This window comes from Miniopterus schreibersii (genome assembly GCF_964146895.1).
Source record: "Miniopterus schreibersii genome assembly, chromosome: 13".
Taxonomy (NCBI): Eukaryota; Metazoa; Chordata; class Mammalia; order Chiroptera; family Miniopteridae; genus Miniopterus; species Miniopterus schreibersii.
The window spans coordinates 51,199,004-51,222,474 of record NC_138113.1 but is presented as its reverse complement, the minus strand read 5'-3'; the positions used below and the strand labels follow the sequence as shown (position 1 = coordinate 51,222,474).

General features: G+C 38.4%; 1 protein-coding gene across 1 annotated transcript in view; it reads left to right on the top strand.

Moving 5' to 3' along the window:
• The window catches only part of BUB1 (BUB1 mitotic checkpoint serine/threonine kinase), a 47,522-nt gene that overhangs the window by 4,377 nt on the left and 19,674 nt on the right, over window positions 1–23,471 (top strand). Inside the window, exons 2-17 of the mRNA XM_081156029.1 lie at window positions 452–511; window positions 590–728; window positions 1,502–1,698; window positions 3,208–3,251; window positions 3,918–4,006; window positions 6,056–6,108; window positions 6,190–6,374; window positions 8,971–9,122; window positions 13,160–13,419; window positions 14,883–14,941; window positions 15,995–16,123; window positions 16,218–16,328; window positions 17,317–17,416; window positions 18,355–18,436; window positions 20,844–21,018; window positions 22,496–22,583. Of these exons, the coding sequence (XP_081012155.1) occupies window positions 452–511; window positions 590–728; window positions 1,502–1,698; window positions 3,208–3,251; window positions 3,918–4,006; window positions 6,056–6,108; window positions 6,190–6,374; window positions 8,971–9,122; window positions 13,160–13,419; window positions 14,883–14,941; window positions 15,995–16,123; window positions 16,218–16,328; window positions 17,317–17,416; window positions 18,355–18,436; window positions 20,844–21,018; window positions 22,496–22,583 (1,923 nt within the window). The remainder of the gene's footprint in view (window positions 1–451; window positions 512–589; window positions 729–1,501; window positions 1,699–3,207; window positions 3,252–3,917; window positions 4,007–6,055; window positions 6,109–6,189; window positions 6,375–8,970; window positions 9,123–13,159; window positions 13,420–14,882; window positions 14,942–15,994; window positions 16,124–16,217; window positions 16,329–17,316; window positions 17,417–18,354; window positions 18,437–20,843; window positions 21,019–22,495; window positions 22,584–23,471) is intronic.

Sequence of the window (23,471 nt, the reverse complement as noted above, 5' to 3'; positions counted from 1 at the left end):
TATCCACTCCTCTATTGATGAGATAGGACAAGCCCAGGCCCTCTTTAAAGCTCCATCTACCAGGTCTCAACTACTCTGCTGAGCAGCAGCAGGACAGGACTGAGTCAGTGCAACTCCTGGGTCCCACTATTAAGAGGGGAAGCAGCAGATCTGTGGGCACAGCCTCATGGTGGTGGTAGTGACAGTGGGGTCATTGGAAGAGAACAAGACTCTTGGGGATAGAGCTGGGAACTCGTTTCCAGCTGTGTCTTTTAAGGCTAAGCTCAGGGGCCTTGGGTCTTAAGTTCTTCTGAAAAAGTGCTGCTTCTCACCACCCTGAGTGACTGCTCTTTTAATTTTCATATAGTATTTGAATTGATATTTAAGATTTTCATTTTAAGGTGTATAAGATATATTTTTTGCTTTTAGGAATTATCCCTAATATCTGCGTGCATATTTTTCTCTTTTCTAGAATGTTTGAAGCCCACATGCAGAGCTACAAGGGCAGTGACCCACTTAGTGAATGGGAAAGGTTAGCATTTAGTTTCTTTCTTTCCTTTAAATAAACTATATGTTGCTTTGAAAACTAATATTATCCATATTTTTCTAGTTATATGCAATGGATAGAAGAGAATTTTCCTGAGAATAAAGAATACTTGACAATTCTATTAGAACGCTTAATGAAGGAATTTTTAGATAAGAAGAGATACCACAATGATCCAAGATTCATCAATTATTGTTTAAAATTTGTAAGTATACTTTCAGGTATACTCAAATCCATAATAGTGTTATACTTTTGCTTTTCCCCTCACATTCTAAGATAATTATAGACTGTCTTTTAATTCCTCATGTTTTCAGTCATAAATTTTAAAAGTTTTATTGTCAGAGATGTGTGATTTAGAACCTTTCAGCTTCTGTAGTGTGGAGTCTGATTTAATTTTAAAACCCTCTTTCTCTGTGTATCAGTTCTATAAACATTACAACACAAGTTAGAAACCATTCAGTTAAAAGAGGGTTTGTTGGACGTGTGTTTGGGGAAGGGTTCCTGAGAAGAAATTAAATTCATTGCAAATAATTAAGAAAATTTGAGCTCTCAGAAACTAAATTTAATATTAAAAGGATCAGGCTGCCTCAGCTTAGACTTTAAAAGTTTTGGTCTCTTCAGTCTTGACATAAAGGCTTGGGGACATGAATTACAGTAATAAAATCATAAGGTCAATGGCTAAAGTAAACATGGATTGGTTCACTAAATTACAAAATACTAGGATAGAGTCACATTATAGAACTCGAGCAAGCCCCGATTAAACAAAAGTGATACTCTTCGCTATGTTAGGAAATAGTGTGGATAATTATGGGGAACACTGAATATCAAGGAAAGGAATGAGCTTCGCTTCTAAGTTTGTCATCAGAGCAGCAAGGGCTTTCCCCTATGCAGTACAGCCTGAAGCCTCTGGTTGGTCTGGGCTAGATCTAGACCACAGGTTCCTTTGTTTTCATGTATCTTTGCTTTGGGGTTTTTTAGGCTGAGTGCAACAGTGACCGTCATCAGTTTTTTGAGTTTCTGTACAACCATGGGATTGGGAAGCTGTCTTCTCCTCTGTACATAGCCTGGGCTGAGCATCTGGAGGGCCAAGGACAGCTGCAACATGCCAGTGCTGTTTTTCGAAGAGGAATTCAAAACCAGGCGGAACCTAGGGAGCTACTGCAGCAACAGTACAGGTAGTTTGAAAATGAAGCTCTACGCAGTGTTTTCTGCTTTGAAATGTAATGTTTGCTCTGAAGATAATGTTATTGTCATCTCCTTGTGAAAAGGTGGATAATACACAGGAGTGGAAAGGAAAGAAACTGCCCAGAAATAATACTTCCAGTATCTTTTCCTCTGCTAAATTTTACTGTATGTGTGGTTATATATACTAAGCTCTATATTGCTGTTAAGAAATTATGAACTTTTATATACTTATAAAAAACTTATAAAGTGGTTGATAAATCTGTCCCAGAGTTATGTCACAATTTAACTGTTCTCCAGTTGAACATTGTGATTTTTATAAAGAACAACATAATATCCCTGGCTGCTGTGGGTCAGTGGTTAGAGCGTTGGCCCAAGCACTGAAGGGTCTCGGGTTCAATTCTCGATCAAGGGCACATAACCTGGGTTGCAGGTTACATCCCTGGCCCCGCATCATATCTCTCTCTCTCTTTTTTTTAATCCTCACCCAAGTATATGTTTTTACTGGTTTTAGAGAGAAAGAGAAACATCAATTGGTTGCCTCTTGTACATGCCCTGACTGGGGATCAAATCCACAACCTAGGTATGCACCCTGACGGAGAATCGACTGGCAGCCCTTTGGTGCACAGGATAATGCTCCAACCAACTGAGCCACCTGGCCTGGGCCCTTCATGCTCTTTTTAATAGTAATTTTGACAATTGAACTTGTTTTTTCTGTGCAGAATTTAAAGCAAATCTAAAACAGCAAAATATTTTACCCCAAATACTTCCTTAAACATCTGTAAAAGGTGATTTCTTATGGAACCTTACACCATTTTCACTAACAAGATTAACAATAGTTCTTTGCTATCTAATTTTCAGTCATTCCCCCCTATGTAATTCTTTTTTTTTTTTAACCATTGGTTTGTTTGAGTTAAGAGTAAAATCAGATTTGGCCTCTGGTTGCCTTCAGTGTGTCTCTTAGTCTGTTCATATTGTGTACTCTTGTTCACATCATTCAAAAATGTCAGGTGTGGACATTGCATGCGACTTCACAGATTGAGTTGATGTGCAAAGGTGCTGTGAAAGGACATTTAAGTTCTCACAGTATAAACAATTCTATATCCGTCTTTATAAGTAGTAGTTTCTTCCAAACATTATATTCATTATGTACCAGGTGTATAGAATGCTTAAATAGAGGATTAAAACACCCCGTGTTGGAACATGGTCATATTTGGTACACAGAGAAGAAGGGTGCATTTGCTATATGGGTTCGAGAAATACTGATATAAACTAGGCAAACAGATGAATTTTCTAATATGAGTATATTGAATATGAAGATAATCCCAGAATTGTTTTTTTAAATTTTGGAGCAACTTTCTAAAATTCAACTTTACACTCTGTCTTGACCTCAGTCTTTACTAGTTTAGAATAAGCTATTTATCATTTAGTTTTTGCAAAAATGTATTAAACTGAAGTTTATCATCTATATTGATTATTGGTGCCTTTCTGTTGTCCTTTAGGTTATTTCAGACACGTGTCACCAAAAACCATTTGCCTGCTCAAGGTAAAATAATGCTTTCTAAAATGTCTAAATTGTTGCTAATTTAGTGTCGAGTTGCACTTATTTTTTTTCCCTTAAACAAATTTATTCAGTTTTATTGATTGTATTGTCTTAGGTACTAGGGAAGGTACTCTGATGATAATAAGACCCGCTAAATAGCCCTGGAGGTCAGGGGCTCTATATAAGCACTTTAAAAGAGCAAACCCACAAGAAAACCTTGATTTCATTGTATTCTTAGGATTTAAAAAAAGAAAAATCATAATTGCCCCAAATCGAGGGCAATACTTACTCTTAGAGTCTGTCTGTTTTGATTTGAATCAAATGTGTTTAATGCAACTTTAAAGAAATGTAATCATTTTCTTTCTTAGAAATAAAGATTACATTTAAGTAATAAGTGTGGATTATCCCGTCCTGTCTTTTTAAAATAACTAGAGTTTACATTTCTTTTGGGTATTTCCTTGGGCATTTTGAATTGATCAGAAAATCATTTCTACACTATTTCTCTTATCCAGAAAGTGTTTTAGTCCTACTTTGTGAGACAGTGTTAAATGAGCTTATTTATTTTGTAATGCTTATTATTGAAAGATCGGGGGAATGTGTTTGTAATAATCTTTAATATGGGTTTTACTCCTATTTTTCTTTATTTTTTTCTTCTCCCCCACCCCATAGCTAGAACCTCAGAACCTCTGCATAATGCTCAGATTTTAAACCAAATGATGACATCAAAATCAAATCCAACCTGTGTTTCTAAGAATCAGGTAATAGTAACATTTGTGTAAACTGGGAATTCTATTAAACAGTCATATGCTGCCTTCTTCATCCTGTGACTCTAACCTCCATGTCATCCACCTGCACCTGTGGCAACTTTCTGGCCTGTTGTCATCTACCACTGCTCACCTCCAATATTAAAGTTAAAAAAATTTTTTTTAATTGATTTTTTTAGAGAGAGAGAAACATGGATTTGTTGTTCCACTTTTTTACACATTCTTTGGTTGATTCTTATATGTGCCCTAACTGGAGATGGAACCTGCAACCTTGATGTTTCAGGATGATCCTCTAACAAACTGAGCTACCTGGCCAGAGATCCAATATTAAATTTAAGTAACTTACTGATTGGCCACACAATTCCACATTTATCTGACCTAGGCACCCCTAATATACAACCTCCTGTGTCCATACACTGAGAAGCTCCACAGCAGCTTCTTTACTTCATTCTGCTGACCTTCTCATAGGCCCAGGAACCCCTGCCCTGGACCATACCCACCTGGAGACTCCTGAGCCCTGCTTTAAAAACTTAGCCCTAGCCAGTTTGGCTCAGTTGGTTGGAGTGTTGCCCCAGTGTACTGGAAGGTCATGGATTCTATTACCTGTCAGGGTACATATCTGTGTTGCAAGTTAAATCACTGGTTTCCTCCCTCTCTAAAATCAATTTTTTAAAAAATCACCTTCAGGCCCTGGCCAGTTGGTTCAGTTAGTTACAGCGTCCTCCTGATATACCAAGGTTGCGGGTTTGATCTCCAGTCAGGGCACATACAAGAATCAGCTAATGAATACATAAATAAGTGGAACAACAAATAGATATTTCTCTTTCCTTTCCTCTCTCTCTCTCTCAAATCAGTGAATAAAAAATTTTTAAAAACCTTCAGCTTTTAACATTGATATCTGTAACCTCAACTCATGCTCTACTACTCCAGGCAACTATATTTCCAGTTTCTCAGTCACTCTTTTTGTTTCATGTATCTCTCTATATATATCTTATGTTTCCCATTTCATTCTCTAATGTCAAAGTATAGTGAATTACATGATCTTCAAATTTGGGACTTGGGACATGATTCTAACCTCTCCCTCAGCAGCTGGCAAAAATACTGTTTCAGTGAGAACAGCAGAAGCCATCAGATGACGTCTGTAAATTTTCTGTCATCAACCCATAAATGTAACTGCACCCTTCCCTGCCATCTCAATGAAGAAAGGCGGCTTTCCACCTGAGTTTGTCTTTACTCCTCAAGATTTCTGCCCTGTCAGGATCTCTTCTGCCCTAATGGCTCATTGATGTGTAAAAAATGCTCATCTTTCCTTCACTCAGCCTTGTTTCCAGCATCTTTCCTGGCACAACTGCTTTTTCAGAGTTTTCTGGGACCTCCTTAAGCTAAATCCAATGGAAATGGCTCTGTCCTTAGTTTACATGGACAAGTTTTATCAATGTAACACAGTTCTAGAAGTATGATGTGAATTTCTAATTTTGATAGATACTCAGACTTCCAGTTTACATCCTATATATGTCTACCAGCCTACTTGCTGCTTCATATTGCCTGGACTGAGTTTTAGACAGCAATGATGGTTTTTGTTTACAGTCACATTCCCATGACCTAGCTCAAGACGTGGCATGTATAAGATGTTTAGTAAATATTTGTTTAGTGAACAAATGCTTGCATTGGGAACTCCTAAGGATAGAATAATATCAGAAGAGAATCTTAATTTTTTTTAAATGTGGCATTTTGCAATGTTAATCCCGTAGCACTTAGGCACTGTGGCCCAGCTCCTGTATTAAAGGGAAATAAATGCCTGCCCTTCTCTACTACCAAGTAGAAAAAGTTTAAATCACTTTCTGTTGGACTTTTTAGTTGTAAAAGTTACAAGATTAATGAAGCAAACTGAAGTTTCAGGTATTAATTATAATTTAAAAGAAAATAAATCTATGTGATGATGGAGAAGCCCTTTAAGCATTTTCATATTGTTTTATGAGTTAATTTGGGTGATAGTTTCTTTTCAGGTGAGTGAGTGCTTATGTTTCTTTTTTGTCTTTTTAGGGTTCAGAAGTTTCTAAAGCAACTTCTTCAGCTTGTGATAAAGAGTCGAATATGCAAGTACATTAAATTATTCCTTAGTTTTCATCAGGAGCTGCTTTTGTACAATGTTGTAAATAATGTATTTTTCCCCATAGGGAACAAAGGGTGGTCATGATTTCTAAATCAGGATACTCCGCACAAGCCTCTCTGACAGCCAGAGCTGATGTTCAGCAGGTGGTTATGTACTGCAAGGAGAAGCTCATTTGTGGAGAGTCAGAATTCTCCTTTGAGGAGCTGAGAGCCCAGAAGTACAACCAACGGAGGAAGCATGAGCAGTGGGGTACCGCAGTCCTATTTGAGTTATTCTATGTCACTGAAACAATCCTCATGTTCAAGTAACTGAACATTTTAAATCAGATAATTGACTGTGGTTAAAGAGTCTGCAAAAAGTCTCCAGCTCATCCTATCAGAAGCGTAGACATCTTTGTTCAGTGCTAGTGTGGCACCCTTATTGTCGAAGGGCTTGGAGATGAAACAGCACCAAAGTAGATATCCATACCAGTGTTGCTTTAGCGTTTAGTGAAATAGGTATTTTAAAACTTGTAAACATTACCTGTGTGGATGAACTTCTCTATGTAGCAACTCTAAGTCACTGGGTCAGTTGTTTGTATTGTGAAAGGATTAAGTTAGAAATTGGAGTTAAGGGATTTTCCAAGATCTGCATTTACTGCAAAAAAGACCTTTAGAAGAAATCCTCTGATAAAGGGCCATGTTATTTATGGCTATGGAGTTGGCCAAAGTTTTCTCATCAGGAAATCTGAATGTTAAGATGGACAGTTGCACTCTTTTTGTGTAATAATGTGGACCTTAGAGGAAAATGAGCCTTTATTCCATTTAGGACTTATACCATCTCAGTTATTTGTACTATAGTCACTCTATCGGTCTTTTTTGTTTCTTAGTTTTCATTTGGTCAGCACTTGAGAGAGCAGTCAGTTAACACTCATGGAGGACCCATTTTGTGCCATGCACAGATGCATTTTTCTTTCACATGCTGTGACCTAATGTTTTAGCCAGGGGATTTGATTTGTATGACATGGTTATGTTAACCAGTCGTTGGAAGTGGGACTACCTGCAGTGTACTTGACGTATTGACCCTTCAGAGCGCTTTAGTTTTATTTCTTAGAAAGCACCTAATGATTTATATCTTTTAAAGACGATTCCATTTTCAAATGATTTCCACAGACATGTTTTGTTTTAGAAATGTTCAGTATTATATTGTGCTATTACCAAATATTATTGTTGATCAACACATAAATTTTTGTAATTTACATACCCTAAACCTAAAAGTAACCATGCCAATGGCAGATAAAAATGATAATTAAAAGTTGAATTCTATCAAACTTCACTGGTGAATTTTACCAAACATTCACAGAAGAATTACTACCAAATCTTCTCAAGCTCTTCCAAAAAATAGAAGAGGAGGGAACATTTCCAAACTCATATTATTGTGAGGCCAGCATGACTCGAATACCAAACCAGACAAGAACACCACAGGAAAAGAATCAGGCCAGTACTCCTGGTGAACACAGATACAGAAATCCTCATCAAAATAGTAGCAAACTGAATTCAACAATACATTAAAAGGTTTATACACTGGGATCAAGCGGGATTTATTTCAGCGATGCAGGGATGGTTCCGCATCCACAAATCAATCAACATGACACATCACTTAACAAAATCAAGGATAAAATCATGTGATCATCTCAATAGATTCAGAAAAATCATTTGACAAAATTCAACATCCATTTATGATTAAACTTTCAGCAAAGTGGGTATAGAGGGAATATACCTCAATGTAATAAACCCCATAGCTAACATATTTAGTGATAAAAGCTGAAAGTTTTTTCTCTGAGAACAGGAATAAGACAGATGCTCACTTACCATTCTTATTCAACGTAGTGTTGGAAGTCCTAGACAGAGCAGTTACACATAAAAAACAAGAGGCATCCAAATTGGCAAGGAAGAAGTAAAACTTCACTATTTCAGATGGCATGATATGATTATAGAGAAACAACAAAAAAGTGTTGGAATTAGTTTAAAAAATCAGTTATGTTGCAAGATACAGAGTAAGTATACAAAACACTGCAAAAATGAAAACACTCAAAAAGATATATGCACCCCCAGGTTTATTGCAGCATTATTTATAATACCCAAGATAAGGGTCCATCAATGTAAGAATGGATAAAGGAACTGATTGCTTCATAATTTATATATATGTGTGTGCGTGTGTGTGTATACATATATGTATATGAATACATACACATACATGCACACCCTGGGATATTATTCAGACCCAAAAAAGAATGTAATCTTGCTATTTGTAAAATCATGGATGGACCTTGAAGGCATTATGCCGAGTGAATAAGTCAGAGAAAGACAAAACTGTATATCACGTCTATGTGGAATTTAGAACCGCATAGATACAAACAACAGATTGGTGGTTGCCAGGAGTGGGGGGAATGGATAAAGGGGGTGAAAGGTACAATTTTCCAGTTATAAAATAAATAATTCATGGGGCCATAATATACAGCATGGTGACTATAGTTAATAAACTTGCATGTTTGTAAGTTGCTAAGAGAGTAGATCTTAAAAGTCCTTATCACAAGGGAAAAAAATTTTTGTAACCATATATGATGACAGATGTTAACTACACTTGTGATCATTTCACAATATATGTAAACATAAAGTCATGTTGTATCCCTGAAACTAAATAGCTATGTCACTTGTACCTTAATTTAAATAAATAGATAGCTGGCAAAATAGAAGTAATACATGTTATAGTTCTGATAACCTAATACATATGGAAAAGACTAATAAATTGCAATGCTATGGCCTGAATTTAAACTTTGCATGCAAACCATTTATCTTTCCTACAGTAAATGAAGACAGACATTATATGAAAAGGAAAGAAGCAAATGCTTTTGAAGAACAACTACTAAAAGAGAAAATGGATGAACTTTATAAGAAGTTGCATCAAGTGGTGGAGACGTCCCAGGAGCACCTTCCTGCTTTTCAGGAACGTTCTGAGGTGTGTGTGCTCTTCACTGATGCTTCCCATGCCATTGATTTCCTTTTTATGTGCTCCTTTCTAGACCCTATTTTTACTTAATTCTGATGTTAAATGTGTATGTACATATTTATATATTTATGTACAGTGTGGGGCAAAAGTAGGTTGTATGGAAAATAATACAATAATTAATAATTCAAGAATAAACTCTGTTTTGTGTACTCACAACTGTAAACTTAGTTTGCCACACCCTGTACTTATACATTTATATCTCTATTGGATTGGTTTGTTTTTTCTTATTTATTTGGATTTCCTTTGTTACATTTTTTTTCCCCTGGTTAGTTCCAAGAAATTGTTAAAAGAGTTGTCTTGTTTTCTTTTGCTATATTTTCTTAGTATTTGCCAGTTATGTATCCCTACTCTCTCTGAAGAAACTGTTCAATTTATGTTCCAATGTTCATTGTGTTCGGATGGATCAGATTCACTCTTAGTTTCACTTTTCTTGGCCACATATCCCCCGGAGCCTTCTGTCTTCATCCTTCAGGCTGGCCTGAGGCAGCTGTCCTGCCCTTGCTTGTTCTCTTGTCACTGTTGCTTCCTAACATCTATCTCCAGTTTGGTGGCACACAGTCTCCAAGAGCTTTTTGTAGAAAAGTATATCTGAGGGTTATTTTTTTGAGATCTCACACGCAAAAGCATCTTTATTCTACCCTAACACTTGGGTGATAATTTGGCTGAGCATGGAAGGTAAGTCACTACATTCCCTCACCCTTGAAGGCACTGTTCCCCTGTCTGTTGGTTTGTTTCCCCGTCAGTGTTGAGAAGCTTAAAGTCATTCTGATTCCTTGTTCTTTGAGCGTGCCTCTGACAGCGTGCCAGTTTCTTTCCCCAGTGTTGTGACATGATAATGTGCTTTCCACCTATTACATACAGTACTTGAACATTCTGGTCCTGTACTTTTGCAGAATTTTCTTCTGTTCTTATTTTCTATAATGATACTTGATAGTAAGCTATCCCAGACCAATCCCCTAATATTCTTAACTTCTTTCTCCTATTTTCTATCTTTGTACTTTTCTCTGCTAACTTTCTGTGAGATTTCCTTAACTTTTGTGGTCCTTTTATTAAGTTCTTTTATTTCTTATGTCATTTTATCCTTTATTTCCCATTTTTATGTGTAATTTATTTGTTTTGTTTTTGTCTTTGTCCTTCATATTGAGAACTTATCAACCTTGACACATCTGATGACTTTTATGATCTACTCATCCAAAAGCTGGCCTGAAAAGACTGAGAAGTCCTAGGTGCCTCAGGGGGTTTGTTGAATGATCAGGAAGCAGACCACTCAGTCCTGTCGTTCTAGTGTGGTCTCTAGCACCACCACCCTGTGCCCCTGCCCAGAGTCCTTTCTCCCTCTCTCACCCTTTCCCCCCATTGATTTTTAGAGAGAGTGGAAGAGATGGAGGGGGGGAGAGAGAAACGTGGAAGTGAGAGAGACATCGATAGCTTGCCCTTGTAGGTAACTAACTGCTTCTCTCTTGCTGCTTTTAAGATTCTTCTCTTTTTAACCTTTGGCATTTTGATTATAATACATCTTTGGGTTCATCTTGATTGGGACTCTCTGTTCTTCCTGGACTTGTATGTCTGTTTCATTTCCTTCACCAGCTTAGGGAAGTTTTCCATCATTTTTTTCAAGTAGGTTTTCAATCTTGTGCTCTCTTTTCTCCTTCTCTTATTTCTATGATGCAAATGTTGGTACGCTTGGTATTGCCCCAGAAGTCTCTTAAACGATCCTCATTTAAAAATTTCTTTTCTTTTGGCTGTTTTAATTGTGTTTTATGCTGCCTTGCTTCCAAATTGCTGATATGATCTGTGGCTTCATTAATCTGCTGTTGATTTAATCTAATGTGTGCTTTATTTTAGTTATGCTTCATTTCTGACTGGTTCTTTTTTATATTTTCTATCTCCATTTTTTTTATGTTTTCTATCTCTTTGTTGATGTTCTCACTGAGATTGTTGTTTCCCTAAGTTCATTGAGTACCCTTATAACAAATGTTTTGAACTCTGAATCTGGTAGGTTGCTTGCCTCCATTTTGTTTAGTTCTTTTTCCAGAGTTTTGTCCTGTCCTTTCATTCGGGACATGTTTCTTTGTCTTTTAGTTTTGGCTGCCTCCCTACGTTTATTTCTGTATATCAGGTATATCTGTTATGTCTCTAGTCTTAACAGGGTGGCTTTATGTGGTAGGGGTCCTGTGGGACCCAGTGGCACAGTCTCCCTGTTCACCTGGATTGGGTGCTCCAGGGGTGTCCCAGGTGTGAGGTTTGTATGTCCTCCTGTTGTAGCTGAGCCTTGATTGCCTTGGCATGTCAGTGGGTAGGACTAACCCTCAGACTTGAGGACTGGCCGTGATACTACAGTGGACAAGCTGTTCCACAGAGGCTTACCCCACAGAGCAGGATTTGTTTTAGCATGGCTCTGGTGCCTGCCAGTCCACCCTTTGGGTGTATCATTTGTGGTGCTGATTGGGTAATGCTCTGGTATACTTGTTCTGGAGCTTGTTGGTAGCATCTTCAGTGCAGTCCAAGGTCACCTGCTGCCTGTCCAACCCAGAGCCACCTGGTAGGAGCTACAAAGTGATCTCCAATTGGTAGCTCTCTGTGCTGGGCTTGTAGGCACCTATGAGTGGTTATGCTGTGAACCCAGGCTGCTGACACTAGTGTCTTGTTGGGGGCCGATTATCAAGAAGAGCAGGGCAAGCAGAGACCACTGAAAGAGGTTCAGTTAGTGTGCGAGTCTGGTGGGGCAAGGTCTTAGAGAATCACCAGGGTGGGGTGAGAGTTGTGTTAGCAGGTTAATGGAGAGGTGTGTATGGACCTGACCTGTACCTATAGGCTGTGCAGGCTGAGGACAATTCAAACGAATAATGACTCCTGCTAGCACTCTTCCTGGGATATGACTGCCCCTCCAGGCCTCGCCTTGAGCCAGACAATTCAGTTCCTCCCAGTATGTCCCTGGGGCTTTTCAAGCTGCTGTCCCTTCTCTGAAGTTTAGGGTGAGTGTTTGTGCTCAGACCCTTTAAGAGGAAAACTGGGATGCTGGCAGGCGTCCGTTTCACCCAGACAGAGTCTTCTGATTTTCACTTCCTGGCACAGTATACTCCTGGATGGAGAGCTTGATGTGGGGCTGGGACCCCTCACTCCTCAGGGAGGACTTCCACAGCCAAGATATCGCTCCTGATTCTTAACCGCCACACTGAGTGTGGAGCCAGCCTGCTTTTCATCTCTCCCCTCCTACCAGCCTCAACATGGTTTCTTTATATCCTTAGTTATAGGACTTATGTTCACCTAGTCTTCAGGTGGTTCTCTAGGGTAGTAGTTCTATAATTTAATTGTAATTTTGATTTGGTCATGGGAGGAGCCCAACACAGCCTTTGCTTACTCCGCCATATTGACCGGAAGCTATGATTATGAACTTTTTATATTTTTTCCTTTTGTCTGTGAAATAACTATTTTTGCCCTAAATATTTGTTGTTTTTCTTAACAGTTTTAAAAGTATTCTTATATGGTGAGGAATTCACTCTTATGTCTTTTAACTTAGTGACAAAAGAGTGTACAAATTACACTCTACATTGAATAGAAAAACAAAGATTTTAAGTGAAGAGCTTGTTATCAGTCTCATGTGAACCTTGCTTGTGTGGCAGTTATAACTGCCACATTATACTCGGGTTAAGAGAAAATAGCTACCAAAGGTATTTTAATGGAAGGAACATTATCATGATAAATTGACTTGTTGATCTTTTCCCAAAATTAAGTGAAGAGCAATAAGACAGTTCTTAAATACTAATGAAACTGTAGGGGATGTAATTTCAATGATTTAAAGTTTGAGCCGCCAGTTGTGTCTGTGGTTAAACTATAAAACCATCCCTCATCTAGAATTGTCCTTTGTGTTGTTGTTGACTGTTCATTTCAGAATACCTCAAGGAGAAAGGAATCTACTGAAGACAGATGCCAGTGTGTGAAAAGCTATAACACCTGGTTCTGCTTTTGTTTACTTAACATGACAGGTTAATCCAGCATGCATGGGACCAAGTGTTGGCTCCCAACAGGAACTGAGCACTCCGTCTCTGCCATCCGTAACTCAGCAGACCTCAGAGCACATGGGAGAGAAACCCAGACAGGCACCTCCTGCTGTTCCTCCTGAGGCCAGTGCTGTCTCTGTCGCTTTGGTGTCCCCAGCCATCAGCCAGAGTGTAGCTCCTCCTGTTCCTTTGACAGCGCAGCCAGTGACAGACTCCAAGTTTTCAGTGGCCAGAAGTGATTCCAGGTGAGCCGAAGCTGGTCCTAGTTATGACAGTGGTGTGAATGGTGTCTGTCAGTTTCTTACATAGTTTGCAAAATCAGGAGCAAGAGGTAAGGGACAGGTGGTTCCTGTTTTTAAAATAAGTTCCCAAAACTTTAGCACCAAATCTTGCAGATGTAACTTATTTCATGCTTCTTTTAGAGTATTTATTTTACTTCATACTTCTCTCTTGAATTAAAAAATTTTCCTACACTGAAACTCAACAGTCTTTTTATAACAGAAGAATATACATCCGTTAAACTGGAACTGCCTTTGCTTCCGTGCTCTAAGTACACATGGGGATTATTACAGTCCAAACCATTTCTTGACACTTGTTCTTCTCATATTCCTCTGTCTTCCCACCAGGAGTGGTTTGAGACTAATCTCCATTGCACAATATCTGTACACTGCTGCGGATATCCCCAGTTTTGAGGGATTTTCCTAGATTTCTAAAATATGTGTCGTATCACTTGTTTTGTTTAAATTTTATCTTCATTTTCTCTCAACATATAATAATTTTATTGATCCATTAGAAAAAATAAAAGCTACAGTGTATCTCACATCCTCCCCTTGGGCTTAAAGCCTTAACATCGTTCTTAAGTACTGGTTTCCCTCAATGTCCACACTTAACTTTTGTCAATGATTTCTCCTGGAAATAAGATATAAAATAATCATGCTTTTTCACTCTAAGATAATCAGACCTGGGTCCTGTATTCTACCATGTATGTAAGAAGAGGACTATTGTGTGGGAGACATGATTCCATTAGCTCTTTATAGTTAATTTATGCAACTATAAAATGGTAAGAGCAGCAGCAGTAACAGGCCCTGTAGAAGTGATACGTGTCCAGCCACCCCCACCAAGATGGTAAAATTAAAAGTGCTGTGCTTTTTACTTTACATCTTGACAGAGTCCATTAAGAGAATTCTAACAGTGTTGATGGATGACATCCACTATCTCAACTGTACTTAAAACAAACTGATGTAAAGTCTTCTGTGCCATGTTTTTCTTTCTTGATAACCATTATAGTCTGGAGAACAATGCACTGTGTCCGCTGGCTCACGATGAGTGGTGGCTGTGCAGCTAGAGCACAGCAGCGCTTTCCCTTACCAGGACTGGAGAGCTGCGTGTCAGCCCTTAGCCCATGTGATGAATGGGATCATTTGAATTAGGGAGCCATTGTCCTGAGGTACCACATAAAGGAATCATTAGTTTGCTATTAAAATATGTAATCACTATGTCAAGCAAATGTTAGTATGCTGCCTACAGCTATAAGAATTATTTTCCTCAAAAGAAATGAAAACAAAAATTAAAACAAACATTTCATTTACTTACACTGTAGACCTAAACAGTTCCATCTGTGTGTTTTTTTTAAACAATAGGCTTGTAATTACATTTTTTTACTGTTCTTTCTTGAGAGTTATTGTGTCTCAAGAGTTTTCTCTTCCAGATGTGTGACTAGAACTACTCAGGAATTCAAGCCACAGAGCAAAGCAGAAATGAAAGAAGGTAATGTGTAGTTATAATTTGTTTGTTTCTGAACTTTTTCCCAGACTCCTGCAGGTCGCTCAGAGGTCTGTGTGGTGGCCGTGGTTCATGAAGGCTTCAGACCTTAATGAAGCTGGGTGTTAGCTTTCCGGTTAGAATGTAGGAGTTAGATGAGTCCTGGACCATTTCAAATAAAGGTAGAAACCTATTTGTTAGTCACATCTTACTAGTTAGAATCTTTTGGAAACTTGATTTGTGAAAACTTTACTATTAAATTTCTCAGGTTCATCTAAAACAATAGTTATCTTTAATAAGTCAAGAAGTAGGAAATGTGATTAAACGTTTAATTAGGAGTGGTAGACTTCTTTTTGGTACTACTTTGCTAGAGGTATTTGCACTGAAGGTAAGTTTTATAAAATAAGACACATAGCTTGGACATTCACTTTCCCCCCATGTGACTGTGACTGTGACATCCTTTCCATTGACAGTTCTGTAGGAGCAGAGCTACTCAAAACAGCTGGAGAACTCTGCATTGAACCCAGACTTCCTGAGCACTCTAGGTGCCCAGCACTATTGTAGGGAGTTAAGGATGTGATCATGAACAAAACCCACCTGTGTGGAAGGGAAAGGAAGTGTTCCTGTTAGGGGGGTGGAGTTCCTGTTAGGGGGGTGGATCAAAACTATAGAGGTGACTGGGGAAAATGTCCAAAAAGAAAGTAATATTTGATTCAAGGTCTGCAAGAGGGTGCTGCCCATGTGGCCAGCTTAGAAAACCTGTTTCAGGCCCATGGAGAACCCTCAGGTAGGAATGTCCCTAATGTATCTCAGCACAACAGAGAGGCAGAGGGGGCTGGAGTGAGCAAAGGAGGAAGAGAGTGAGATCCAGGCCTTAACCCACCTCATGGGATTATTAATAAGATAAAAAAATGAAAATACTATAATAATGGAAGTCTTTAGTCATGATTATCAACAATAATAAATGTTTTAATTGTAGTAAGTTTCTTGTATTCTATACCTTTTAAATAATTCTGATTTCCCTACTGATATTGTATCTTGTCCCCATTTTTTTAATAGGGTGTGAAACACATAAGGTTGTTAATGCAAATTCTTTTCACACAACTCCAAACACATCACTGGGAATGGTTCAGGCAACACCATCCAAAGTGCAGCCGTCACCCACCGTGCACACAAAAGAAGCATTAGGTAAAGTCTTTGTTTGGAATATGTAGACTCTGAGAACGGGTTAACGAAAGCTCTTTGCAGCCCTGTTAACAGTTATTCTTTCTACTTTTTTAAGGATTCATCATGAATATGTTCCAGGCTCCTACTCTTCCTGATGTTTCTGATGACAAAGATGAATGGCCATCTCTAGATCAAAATGAAGATGCATTTGAAGCTCAGTTTCAGAGTAATAACAATTTGTTTAAAAGCTACTAAGTGCATAGCATTGTGGATGGTTGTCACAGGAAATATCAAGGATTATACAAGAAGTGGTCCTTCACTTGATTAGCTTGCCACATAGGGCAGGGAATGTGTGAGATTTAAAAACCCGAGAGTGTTTTACAAGGTACTTGATGTGTGTCATAGATTTGCTTTGTTTCTAAAAAAATAATAGTACCAAAGAAGAACAAGATCCCCATGAGTAGAAAGAGCCAGAAAGGCCTGAGTACTTGAAGTCTGACTTGAATCTTGCCTGGTATAAGACTGGCAGGGGCAGAATGCTGGAGGCCAGCAACTAGCCTACTTTTGTCTGGAGTCAGAATTCCTGCTGGAAGCCAGAGAGAGATCATCATAAAACTAAATAAGCCTTAGCTGGTGTGGCTCAGTTTTTTGGAGTATTGTTCCATACACCAAAAGGTCAGGGCACATACCCAGGTTTTGGGTTTGATCCCCAGTCAGGGTGTGTGCAGGAGGCAGCTGATCAGTGTTTCTCTCACATTCATGTTTTTCTCTCTGTCTTTCTCCCCTCGTCCCTCCTTCCCCTTCTCTCTTTAAGATCAATTTATAAATGAGGTCCAGTTAAACTCAGGAGGGTCTAAAATATAAAGCTACAAGGTTAATTCTTTCTTATACAAAATGGAAAACATAGCCACTGAGAGCATTGTTTAGTGTGTCAGGTGACATTGACAATGTTTTAGGAGAATGATGAACACCATGTTTTATATGTGGCAGGAACTTGAGACCTAGAGGTTTGAGTGTGAACCTCTGTGACCATAGTTAAGTTACTTCATCTCAATACAAAGTGACTTATTGCATTATCTAGGATTTGAAAAGCTGTTATCACTTCTTTTCTATAAGCTCTTATTCCATTTTCTTATTTATAGTTGAAGTTTAGCATAAAGGATAATGTTTTATCCCCAGTGCAATAATTAAATGCTGTTTTTTCTCTGTTGCAGAAAATGCAAGGTCTTCTGGAGCTTGGGGAGTCAATAAGATTATCTCTTCTTTGTCATCTGGTTTTTCTGTGTTTGAAGATGGAAACAAAGAAAATTACGGGTAAAGAAACACCTAGTGAAAATCACATTGTAGGAGATACTTGTCACCATGACATAGAATGCTGCACAGGTTCCTCTGTGTCTCAAGGCATTGAAGTATCGATAGAGTGGCCTGCCAATCAAGTTTTCTGCATTACAGTCCCAGCTCTGCCACTGATAAACCTTTTGACCACATGACCAGGAGATTGTTGCTAAAGTTCTCCAGATCATCAGTGCTATGCAGGAATCAAAAGAAAGCAGACCTCCCACAGTTAAAGTATGTAGTAATAAACTACCAGAGAACTGAAGGATTCTGTGGATTTGAACTTTATATTAGGTGTGAATGAGTTCACTAGTCCAGATACCCTTATGTGTTCTCCCGTATGTGTTCTGTTTATGTTTGCAGGAGTGATCAGGTAGAAAAGACTCATTTGGGGTTGTGCTACAGAGAGAATACATTTCAAGGCCAAGGGAACTTACATTAGAGTGGGTAGCTTCAGGAAGTTTTCACTATTAATAGTTTAAACCATGGAAAGAGAAGTGTCAGTGTGAGTTAAAGATATCGCAATATGGAAGAGATTTATACTGAGGCAGAAAGGAGAAAGGGCCTGACCAGCTCTCAACGAAATCCCACAGCTAGACCAAGCCCTGGAAAAAAATCAAATGTATGGCATCCCTTAGCTACTGTGGCCACAGCCCTAACTCTTTTTGTTCCTAGAACTTAAAACTCAATATAATAGAAACTTCTGTATTTTCCACCCTCACTGAAGTAACTGTAGCTCTACTCTTATCTGCATAGTCACATTAATTCAGTTTGCACTCAGTTTTGCTACTGCTATTGCAAAAGTAAGGAATATGTATGTAAATACTAACTGTAGAATGTTTCTAACACTACTTACGTGGTAGCATTTATTTCCTTGGCATATTTTACTATTTATAATTTTGCAAATCTTTTCTTAGATTACCACAGCCTAAAAATAAACCCACAGGAGCCAGGACCTTTGGAGAACGCTCTATGAGTAGATTTTCTCCAAAAGCAAAGGTAAGTAATCTCTACTCATCTGTGAAATGAGTCTTACCACCCTTTCCTTGTTGTTTTACCAAATAGTTGTACCTGATAAATTAGATAGTGTATATAAAACTGCTGAAAAATTCCGTCATATGAAGAGTGTGGTTTTGGGGAACATTAATCTACAATGATTTGAGTACATCCCAAGCACTGTGATAGGCATAGAAACTAAAAAAGGAACTTGGTGTGATCCTTGCCCTCAGAGCCTGCCCTCTAGACAGGAGGACAGGGATGGGAATGGGGGTATGTTTGGAGAAATACACATTTCCTAGACCTGGAAAGTGAGGCCTACAAGTGGACTGTTAGCAAGAGTTAAACTGGAATGGTCCATCGTCAAGCACATTTGCAGACAGGTGTCACCTGTTTGTTGGCTCACAGCATTTCTCTTACAGCAGCTCTGTGTCCAGCCCACATTCAGCTTCCACTCCAGCCCTGAGTGCTACCAAGCTGTACTTCTCTCCATTTACCACAGGCTGCCCTCTGCTGTGATATGTCAGAGAGGTGCTCAGAAGCTCTACTCAACCCTAAGTCATGGTTTTCATCCCACAGTAGATTCATTTTTTTTTTTTAATGTATCTTTATTGTTGAAAGTATTACAGGTGTCCCATTTTCCCCCCCAATTACAGTGGATTCTTTTGAATAAATTATCGCCCAGCTCTCTAATGCTTCTGGTGGACTTTTTGACCTTAATAATTTCCCAAATAATGGGCTGAATTTCAAATATAGTAGTATCACCTCACAGGTGCATTTTAGTGAACTACTCTGCTATATGTGCTTTGACTCAAAAACCCACAATGAATTATCCATATATCCTGGCCCTAAGCATAAGCCAATTGGTTTATCCTGTGTTCACCTGAAGAAACAACCAACTTTTCCTGCAGTTTTGGAAGAGATGTGGTGGAATTTATGAAGACTGCAGTATATATAAAAACCAGGGGTGGCATTTTTTATGGGCAACTGAAGAGCTTTGGTCAAGTGTGATTCTGACTTAGTAGTTTCTGCTTTTGTCATAGACTGTACAACTTGACCTTTGTGTTCTTGGAAAAATAGCTGACTTTAGGGCTAGGGCTAGAAAAATATAAACGAGCCTGGAGTATCTTATAGTGCCAGAAAGTAAGAAAGTGCTTAAAAAAGAAGATGGAGCACAGGAAAAGAACACAGGAGCCAACCTAAGCAGCCAGTGGTCAAACCTGGGACAGCATAAGCAAGAAAATAAGTTGAATTGGGTAGCTAATATTAGATTCTAACCCAAAAAATAAAATAAATACTTATACTGCTATAAATGGCAGAGAAAGGACGAAGCATCTTTATAGAAGAACTCCAAGTAAGGTAGAAGGAATGAGTAGCAATAGAAAATGGCTGTCAGAGCCACAGTGATGATAATTGCTTCAGACAAGATCCACAGGTGAATATTAGCGAAACTTTAAGGAGAAAAGATATTTGTTTAGCCTTAAAGTGTCTCAAGTTGTTAATAACTGTGGTGGTTTTAGCCTTTGTTCACAAATTTGTTGATATTCCTCTATCCAAGACGTGGAGCTTAGTTTACCTTCCTTTGAGTGTAGGCTGGACTTAGTAACTTGCTTCTAACAAGTAGAGAAAATGAAAAACTGTACCTGCAGTGAGGAAGCTGGGCAGACACCACCTTGACCATGTGGTCGGTAAACCTCACCAGTGATGAGTTGTGTTGATGTCATGTATCCTCTAACATGACATTATAAGAAAGGGTGATTCTCCCCTAATGTTCTTCCCAAAAACCTATAACCCCAGTCTAATCCCTAGAAAACATCAAATAAACCTAAATTGGAGGGACATTCTACACAGTACCAATTAGGTATTCAAAAGCGTCAGCATGAGAACGACTAGGAAAGACCAGTAAACTGGCATAGATTAGAGTAGGCTAAGGAGCCACCTAAACACAGCGTGGCACCCTGGACTGGAGCCAGAAACAGAAGGGATGCGAGTAGGAAAATGAAGGAATCCAAATAGTGTCTGTTGTTAAGAGTATTGTCTGGTTCTCACAACTGTACCAGGGTTTTGTAAAATGTTAACATTAGAAGTCTGATATGGATGGGTATGTGAGAACTCTGTACTACCTTTGCAATTCCTCTGTAAATCTAGACTTTTCAAATTTAAAAAAGTGTAAACATTGAAAAAGAAAAATGTGACCCTTGTGTGTGGTGTAACTCCACTAGGCTTTGAAAAGGAAGAGGCTAGTTCTGTGAAAAAGAACCACTACATCCTTGGCTGCATGTTAGCCAGAGTTACACCTGTTTTCTCTTTAATTCCTAATTTTTCTGAGTCTTCAAAAGCATTAATGTGTTAAATTTTGTGAATGACACAGGGAGATGGCTGCTTTTTTTCAGTTCATCTTTTGTTACAGGAAGCACCTCATGCTGAAGAGTTTTGGGATGACTCAACTGTATGGGGTGTCCGCTGCACCAAGACACTGGCTCCCAGTCCTAAGAGCCCAGGAGACTTTACATCTGCTGCACAGCTCGCATCTACTCCTTTCCACAAGCTTCCGGTGGACTCAGTGCACGCTCTGGAAGATAAAGGTTGTGTAACACTACTTGTATAGGGTATAGGTTTGTTTTATGTTTTACAAAAACAAAAAGGCCACTACGGACAGATTAAATTATTTGATGCTAAAAGTAATTAACATTTCTGTTTTTCTTAATTTGATGAGAGTAATTTGATTAGTTCTTGATATTTGTCTACAGATCTCACTACTATAGAGGCATTGCCAAGTACCAACTCAGAAATTTTTATTTTTTTAGTGATCTGATTCCAAGAGAATAATGAGAAAACTTAAATAGCCCTTATTTCCCCCAAATGTAACACTTCTATGTAAAAATCTTTATATATCTGAATTGTACCTTAATGTGTGACATTCTCCTTGAGCCCAGATAGTTATTACTTATAAAGTGCCAGCTTACAAAATATATATACTGTGAGATCTGGAACCACCTTACCTTTTTGATGACTACTGATTTGCTCTTGTCACTGCTGGCACTTTTTAAAAAAAAAAAAAAAAAAAAAAGCAATTGTTCACCAATGCATGCCAGTGAAAGAACTGCCAAGGAATTTCACTCCCCTAGATGGAAGCATATTTGAGCCCATAGACTTAAAAATGTTTAAAGGGGTAAAAGTTTTTTCAGAGTATTAACCCAACATGGTATACTTCTTTTCTGAATTTTGAAGGAGAGTTCAGTTAAAACTTGGACTAACCGTAACCCACAAGTTTGCCACTTTAATGGAAAAAAAAATTTTTTAAGGTTTTTCCACTCAAGAAAACTAGTTTAATCAGTCAAGAGCCTTTCAAAGCAGTCAAAATTGGCTGCACTTAGAGTATTTTCCACTTTGGTTCTGTAAATAGGAGCTAATGTTCTAGTATTAAAAAGTATTAGCACCTATTTGATGAGGCAGTATCTGATAAAATTTAATCTGGTGTGATACTTGGCCATATATAGTATTAGTGTCACTTGGTAGAAGTTTATTCTATATTTCTGCTGTATTTAGTCTGTTAATCAATAGTTGTTGTTTTTTAGTTAAAGTAGATAACTCTTGCCAGGGAGCTTTCTGATGTAAACACGCTTTATCATTCAATCAACTAAACACCAACCAACTGATTGAAAAACACCAAAACCTCTGCCCTCCTGAAGCATGGCAGCCTTTTATACTCCCTGTCCTTGTCCCAAAGCAGGGTGTGGCCTGCTACTTACACCAGTAACCTCCCATGGTTTAGTCATCCTGCTCACAGTGTACCTGCCCCTCTCCAGGACCATTTTCTGGAAGGATTGTATGGATTAGAAGTATAAAGTTGAAATGCTCACATACGTTATTAGTAGTAGAATTCTTTTAGAGTGATTTTCCCCACCATTTAAAAAATCTTACAGCCCATTTTACCATTGGACACTATTTTAAAAGTAAAAAGAAAGTCACTATATAAGGGAATCCTTGACTTTTTAAACATGAAATCATATGTATACACACATGCACAATAATGTCTGCCTCTAATTTTTTATGTTTCAGAAAATGTGGTAGTAGCACAGTGCACCCATGTGACTTTGGATTCGTGCGAAGAAAACATGGTGAAACCCTCAAAAGACAGAAATTTCAGGTATTGTGAGCCTGTGGTTCTGTCACTCCATTTTCATTCTAGCTTTGCTTTTAGATGTAATGGGCCCAGCCGGGTGTGGCTCAGTGGTTGAGCATCAACCTAGGATCCAGGAGATCAAGGTTCGATTCCCAGTCAGGGCACGTGCCCGGGTTGTGGGCTCGATCCCCAGTCGGGGGTGTGCAGGAAGCAGCCCATCAATGACTCTCTTATTATTGATGTTTCTATCTCTTTCTCTCCCTTCTTCTCTCTGAAATCAAGAAATATTTTTAAAAATAACAATAAGATGTAATAGGATTTCAGTCCTTAAAGGCTAATAGCATTTTTATAGACTCGCAGCTTTAAGTCAGAAGGTCCTTTCTGTGGATAAATATGATCAATCTAAACATGGGGTACATCAGGGCTGTGAGAAAAGCAATGAGGTAGCGGAGAATCCCTGTGGAAACAGTTTCTGTGTCTGACTTACATTCATTTTAGGAGCAGAACTGCAGATACTCTTACCACCCAAAGGCCCTGACATGGAGAAACTGTTGCAGAACTGAGCAAACAGAATTCCTTCTCTGTACCCATTGTAATTGAGAAAATAACTTTCTTTTATGAGGAGGAAGATACAGTGTTTAAACCTCTTAAGCATTGGTTCAGAATTCGGACTTAACATACATTAATGTTTTGCAGAAGAAAAATTCCCATGTATTTGAATAGACAGTGAAAGTAGCTACAGTCTTTTGAGCATTTATTATATTCCAGAACAGTAGCTATGCTTTTCATGTACTGTATCCTTTAGTTAATCTTATAGTAACTTTAGTTGTAGGAACTTGTCTTTTCTACCATTATAGATGAGGAAAACAGGCCTAGAAGACTAAATAAATGACCTAAAGTCATACACCTTCT